Source organism: Triticum dicoccoides, chromosome 4B (genome assembly GCF_002162155.2).
Source record: "Triticum dicoccoides isolate Atlit2015 ecotype Zavitan chromosome 4B, WEW_v2.0, whole genome shotgun sequence".
Classification (NCBI taxonomy): Eukaryota; Viridiplantae; Streptophyta; class Magnoliopsida; order Poales; family Poaceae; genus Triticum; species Triticum dicoccoides.
Window position 1 is genome coordinate 670,010,445 of NC_041387.1, and position 6,251 is coordinate 670,016,695.

The 6,251-nt window shown below is 47.9% G+C and overlaps 2 protein-coding genes across 2 annotated transcripts; one reads left to right on the forward strand and one right to left on the reverse strand.

Moving 5' to 3' along the window:
* The first annotated feature begins 634 nt into the window (after window positions 1-634).
* Window positions 635-3,368, forward strand: LOC119292234 (formyltetrahydrofolate deformylase 1, mitochondrial-like). Its single transcript, XM_037571063.1, has 8 exons — window positions 635-810; window positions 912-1,024; window positions 1,439-1,589; window positions 1,730-1,803; window positions 1,912-2,071; window positions 2,421-2,519; window positions 2,598-2,684; window positions 3,071-3,368. Exons 1-8 carry the CDS (start codon window positions 730-732, stop codon window positions 3,215-3,217), a joined length of 912 nt encoding a protein of 303 aa, XP_037426960.1. The 5' UTR covers window positions 635-729; the 3' UTR covers window positions 3,218-3,368.
* Window positions 3,369-3,375: 7 nt separating this feature from the next.
* Window positions 3,376-5,418, reverse strand: LOC119292233 (VAN3-binding protein-like). The gene is made up of 6 exons (XM_037571062.1): window positions 4,980-5,418; window positions 4,402-4,783; window positions 4,157-4,303; window positions 3,994-4,043; window positions 3,806-3,863; window positions 3,376-3,712 (listed from the first exon to the last, which is right to left on the reverse strand). Exons 1-6 carry the CDS (start codon window positions 5,316-5,318, stop codon window positions 3,477-3,479), a joined length of 1,212 nt encoding a protein of 403 aa, XP_037426959.1. The 5' UTR covers window positions 5,319-5,418; the 3' UTR covers window positions 3,376-3,476.
* Between the last annotated feature and the right edge of the window lie 833 nt (window positions 5,419-6,251).

Sequence of the window (6,251 nt, forward strand, 5' to 3'; positions counted from 1 at the left end):
AGAGATAGCTCGTGACAAAGACTGAGAGTGGTTATTCTATCCCGTGAATGGGCCCATCGCCCGTGGTTGTTTTGAGATCCATGTTATTTTTACCGATCGTTGTTAAACTTCATCTCGCTTCACAATGTTTCGTTGGTATATTTGTTTTTTTTTTGGCTTGTTTCAACGCGTATCACCATGTTTCATTGTGTGCCAATGAAAACATAGTGCACTTTCTTTGGAGCTGGTTAACTCATACGCGACGACGGCACAAATGAAACATCAAGATACATTCCGAAATGAGAAGAAAACACCCGATGCAAACGAGAAAAATCTAGCACCGTCCATGAGCTCTTTGAGACGCGTGTTTTTTTTTATTCATTGCTTTTCAAACCCGTCATGTTTCAATGCTTCACATCGTTTTTCCTTTTTCGAGGCTTTAGCATTGCATTTTTCTTTCATACACTTTGAAACGAGAAGAAAAAACCCCGGAACGGGAAGCTTTTGAAACACGGCAAATTTGAAAACGATGCAGAACAACACGAATCTCGAAGCAGTCATGGACGGTGGATTCGTGCGCAGAGTGTCACATGCACGACAGGGTAACTTTTCTCCTCCGTGGTGCGATCCAACGCCCACACCCACCGGACTCGCGACTCCACCAACCAACCACGGAGCCAGGATTAGAATAGCGGCGCCGATGGGCTGGGCTTGGCGCCATCCACCAACCGCCCCCCGACGGCCGACGCCATGCTCTCCCTCGCCCGCCGCCCGCTCTCCGCCGCCGTCCCCGCCGGCAACCTCCTCGGCATCCACCTCTTCCAGTGCCCCGTACGTTCCCTTCTCTCCCTCTCTCATTTCCCCCCATCTCCTCCTCCTGCCGATGAGAGTTGAATGTGAGTTCCCTGCTCTTCGTCCGGCGGCCTGGCCAGGACGCGGTGGGCATCGTGGCCAAGCTGTCCGAGTGCATCGCCTCCCGCGGCGGCAACATCCACAGCGTCGACGTCTTCGTCCCCGACGACGCCCCCGTCTTCTACGCCCGCAGGTACCCCCATTTCCCACCTCCCATTCCTCTATCCACCTACCATGCCAGCCAGTCTGCCTGTCAGTCCACCACCCGTTCGACGAATTGCCCAGGCACATACAGATTGTTCATACACCCTCACCCGAGTCCTCTCATCCAATCCACACGAATGAGCACCAGTAGTAGAGTCTGACAAGAGCCATGCCTGGGCGAACTCTGAAACCTTTTTTTTTTTTTTTTGGCCACCACAATCTCGATCGTGCTCAGTCCCAAAGCCGTCCTCTGCTCACGTTAAGACAAGAGGGGTGCTGAATCAGTAATCCACACTGGTACACCGCGTTAATAATTACGCAGAGGACGATCAAGAAACCGCCTCTTCCTTGGGAGTAGAGTAGATTATCCCTCGTGTTCGCTTATCTTCAGCTCAATTTGCAGTGAATTCACCTACAACCCGAGGCTATGGCCGCGCGACGTGCTTCGCGCCGACTTCCTCCGCCTGTCGGACTGCTTCAGCGCGCAAAAATCCACTGTGCGAGTACCTGACATCGACCCCAAGTACAAGATTGCAGTCCTCGCTTCGAAGCAGGTTCGCGATTTCGTACCTCTTCCTTGCACTTCATCCGGCAATGATTTCTCTGTGGGATCGATGCCTTTAATGCCACATGTCAATTTGCACATCTCTCTTTGTGTAGCGATTTTGACAAGTATGTTTTCCTGTTATTCTAGGACCATTGTCTGTTTGACTTGCTGCATAGATGGCAAGAAGGCAGGCTTCCAGTTGACATTCATTGTGTGATAAGGTGAATGAATCATACACAATTCTTTCTTCGGCCTTTGTTACCTTTTGCTTATCAGAATACGCTGTTCCTCAAGCTGATATGCTCTTTGCTCTTTGTTTTATTGTACAGCAACCATGATCGACCTGTAGATAACCATGTGATGCGTTTTCTTCAGAGGCACGAAATCCCCTATCATTACTTACCAACGACTTCTGGGAATAAAAGGGAACAAGAGATATTAGAATTGATTGAAGATACAGATTTTGTTGTGCTGGCAAGATATATGCAGGTAGGCTCATTTTGTCATGGTCTCTGTTTTCCTTTTCTTTTCCCTACATTGCAATGGAAAAAAAAGGGCACGCTGGCGTCTCATATTTGTATAAAAGGTTTGGACTGATATTTGGGTATTTCCTAGAGTTATATATGATTTCTGCAATAAAGTTCACAATATGAATACCTTTGTCTTTGGCGCCATCAGGTGTACAGACTTTATATATTTTATTTTTTTTGAGATCTACAGACTTCATATTATTCTATAGTACCAACACGCAATACATATTTCTGCCACACAAGTATTGGTCACAGAAACTCTTTTTCTTCAAAAAATATTGGTGACACGAATCATTCTTTTGTCGCAGGTAATGTCTGAAAGCTTTCTTAAAGCATATGGGAAAGATATTATTAATATTCACCATGGCCTCCTTCCCTCGTTCAAAGGAGGAAGTCCTTCTAGACAGGTATTGAAATTGTTAAATTTGTGAACCTAATCTGATTAATCTTCTTTTTTAAATTTTAAACTGTGTAACTTCTTTCAGGCCTTCAATGCTGGGGTGAAGTTGATTGGTGCGACTAGCCATTTTGTTACTCCAGAACTTGATGCTGGGCCAATCATTGAGCAGATGGTAATAATATTTTTTGTATAATGTTTAACTTAAGTGCCTTAACTGTTTATCTGTCATTTACAAACTCCTAGTCTGCTCAGTTTTGATGATAGTTTGGACATGAATCAAATCAGCAGTCAATGTGGAATTGCTTTATCTTCACCAACTTGGGTTACCATCTCTCTAGGACTTTTCTTTATCATTTATCATTTGTGGGATTTTTAGCATCGATTTATATCCAAAATAATGTCATGCTTGACCACTTTCACATTAAAACTGCTGTGGAATAATCTGCTTAGTGAAGATGCACGTGCTGTGGTGAAGCTTTATCAAACCAATGCATTTCTATTCACCTGTTCCAGCTGGGAGTTGGAAATTTAATATCTTCTCCTTTGCATCTGATGCAGGTTGAACGGGTTTCTCACAGGGACACATTACATAGCTTTGTTGTCAAGTCTGAGAACCTTGAGAAGCAGTGCCTAGCAGAAGCTATCAAGTCATACTGCGAGCTCCGTGTGCTACCATATGAAGTGATGAAGACTGTTGTGTTTTGAACCCTTTTTTTTTATGAATTTTTACGATGTGTATTCTTTTTCCAAAACTAGCAATACATTATTCTTTTGTTAATATACTCACGTCGAGCCATTAGGTGTATCTTAACCTGGGCCGAACTTATGAGAATAATCAAGCAGTGTTACTGTTACATACCACCTGCCCAAAACATGCTTTGACATTTATTGCGTACACTGATGTTGCAAAGCACGCGTCTTAATACACCCTCTGTCCTGCAAAATTTGGGTTCATGTACTAACCCTAACTGCACCAGTTGAGTTTTAGTGTTTCTAGCCTGTGCCCTACTTGGTCAGCTACATCAACCTGCTGGAGCAGATTTTGCACGCCATGAACCCAGCTCTGTTTACTGCTGCTGCTCTCACACTTGAACTCAATCAGGCCCTGTGCTGTACTCAAGCCAAAGCAGCATGTCTCTGGTAAACATTTCCCTGGCTCAGTCCACTCTGGGAGCTCACTATATACCCCATAAACCACACCTGTAAGTATTTTCATGCATCAGGTCAGTATTCAGATTCAGGAAGCATCGACATCAGGTATTAACTGTTGAGATATAGAACAGCTAAACCTACTTTTATTGTTTTTTGATAGTGCACCTCCCATGTGTTTGCTCTTCAGCTTCAATATGACCTGTAATTATCCGTACTTACTGTTAACTGATATATGATTTTGTATATAAATGAACATCTATTGACCAGAACTGGCCAGAGTTTAGATGAACATCTATTACAAATTTAGCTTTGGAGGGAAATTGCCCTACCTGTGACCTCTTGTTGATGTAGATTGATACCCGTCTCTTGTGTAAATCCCCTGATTCAGGAACAAAAGTTTGCGTGTCAGGTCTCTTGATCATGCTTCAGAAGTTCAGATTTTGTTGTCATCAGAATGTAATTAAATGCTCTCAATAGTTCAGTAGCCCTCACCTTTTCTTGTGCGTTTTAGCAGCTTGCCTTCCTTGCACCAGATATCAGGACTCCAGGACAAAGGGGCCTTCTCGTAAGGAATGACGCTGGCATTGCTTCTCGCCTCGCGCTGGACCCTCTTCTTCAGCGCCGCAGCTCCTCTCAAAGCTTTGCACACAATATCATCAGGGGGCACACAATTCAGCCATTTATCATATAACAGCAGATGAATTTCAGTGTGATGACAATTTATGGGGATTTCTCACCAGTCGCTGCGGCCGCTGTGAGCGTCATCAGATCACCTGGGTCCGTGACACCAACCGCAGACCGGACAGCAGAGGACACCTGCTCATGACCAGCCCCGGCAAGCTGGGCTGCCTCAGCGCAGTGCGAGGCCAGCAACTCGGTGGCCGACGCCATGGCTGCAGCTAGCTTGGAGTCCTGGTTGTCAAAGCTGGTGGCTGCTGTGACGGCGGCAACCGTGGCGGACACCTGGGCCACGGAGACCATGGCGTGCGCCTGGGCCCGGTCGGCGCGCGCCTTCTCCTTCCTGCCGTGTGTGGCGGTCTCCTTGTGGTGGAAGTACCACCTGGTCACCGAGTTGGAGTGGCGGTGGCAGCTGATGGAGCTCCTCCCTGTCGCATCTAGCTGCAGAGCAGAGATGGTTTGGGTAAGTAACAGCAGGCAGATGAGAAATGGTTACTAGTAACTCTGTTGCATCTCAGTTTGTTGTTTCCAAGTTAAAATTGACGCGTACACGTTGCAGATAACGTACTAACTGAGAGCAAGAAGAGGAGAAAAGAAGAGGGAAGCGAGAGAGAGACGGCGTGGGTTGGTCGGTTACGTGTTGCTGGCGCTGGAGCTGGAGCTGGAGCTGGTGGCCGGAAGCGGCGGGGGCGGCGAGGAGCTCGTAGGAGGAGGTCATCGTCTCCGGTATGGGGGATGACGGAGACGGAAGAAGAGCGTCGGCGGGGGCGAAGAAGCTCCGCTTGGTGGCCCCTTTGAGCAGCAGGGCCTTGGATATGTCGTCGGCGGAGACGCTCCAGGACCTGGACAGGTACTCCATGGGCTCCATGGGGGTCTGCGGCGGCGGCATCTGCTCGTCCACGCCGTGAAGGGCGAGAAGGAGAGCAGGAGGCATGGCCGCTCGTCTCTTGCAAACTCTGTCCATCTCCATGGGCATGGGCAAGGGCAAGCAAGCAGCAGCTGAGGTGCAGAGTGTGCGACTGCCCTTGTTGTGCACCAGCAGAAGGCTAAGCAGGGTGGGTTATATGGAAGGAGGGGGGGAGAGGAGCACAGGGTGGGTGAAGCAAGGGGAAGGGAGAGGAGGGAGGGTAAGGGACAGGAGGGGGACAAGTCCCAGGTAATCTTTTCTGCATTGTCTCCCTACCCGTTGGTAATCCGTCACGCATCAAGGAGGCTGTTAGAGCAGGAGACATGCATGGCAATGGCATGGGTCCCTTCCCTTCCCAAGATGATGGAAGGGGATGGAATGGAAGGCTCTCCTGCTGTGCTCCGGTCAACCTCATTACTAGTAATACTTTTTCGTGTTAAGACTGACTAGCTAGGTTGGCGTTTGCAGCGATACTCTTTTGTGTTATAAGAGAAGATGCATGCCATGCCATGCCATGATGAGGGAGGGGGGGTAGGTGGTGGTCCTCCTGGATAATAGCATTTGCCCCTTCGTGCGCTGCACGCCTTTTCTACTGCCGCTGCACGGAGCTCAATTGCTTGGGTTGGTCTTATCATTTGATTTTCAAAACAAAGAGACGGACCATTTTTGGGGGGACAACGGTCGATTTTAGGAGCGGCAACTCTCCCTGCCCCTGGGGCTGCCGCAAACTCCTTTCTACCGGTGGAGGGAGGTACCGGTGCTTCTCCCACCAATACAATCTTGCCATCTCAAAAGCTGTCAGACTTGTTTCTTTGTATTCCACTCTCTTCTTCATTTAAACCATTGCATTTCATCGGATTGGGACCACCCTAGTGATTTGACCAGCTGGACCCGCCCATGTGATTCCAGCCACATCTCCTCTTCAAAAGAGTGGCATAAACAATTTCAGTTGTTTACAAAGTGGTTTCAGTTATTCCAATGGCAATGCCATATTTCACAACG

Excerpts from the sequence above, each read along its gene's own strand:
- LOC119292233 (XM_037571062.1), bottom strand. The coding sequence starts at position 5,318 with ATGCCCATGGAGATGGACAGAGTTTGCAAGAGACGAGCGGCCATGCCT. Across the intron at positions 4,044-4,156 it reads GCTAAAACGCACAAGAAAAG|GGGATTTACACAAGAGACGG; the intron begins GTGAGGGCTACT and ends TTCCTGAATCAG. Across the intron at positions 3,713-3,805 it reads ACTATCAAAAAACAATAAAA|GTGTGGTTTATGGGGTATAT; the intron begins GTAGGTTTAGCT and ends AAATACTTACAG.
- LOC119292234 (XM_037571063.1), top strand. The coding sequence starts at position 730 with ATGCTCTCCCTCGCCCGCCGCCCGCTCTCCGCCGCCGTCCCCGCCGGC. Across the intron at positions 811-911 it reads TCCACCTCTTCCAGTGCCCC|GACGCGGTGGGCATCGTGGC; the intron begins GTACGTTCCCTT and ends CGGCCTGGCCAG. Across the intron at positions 2,072-2,420 it reads TGCTGGCAAGATATATGCAG|GTAATGTCTGAAAGCTTTCT; the intron begins GTAGGCTCATTT and ends CTTTTGTCGCAG.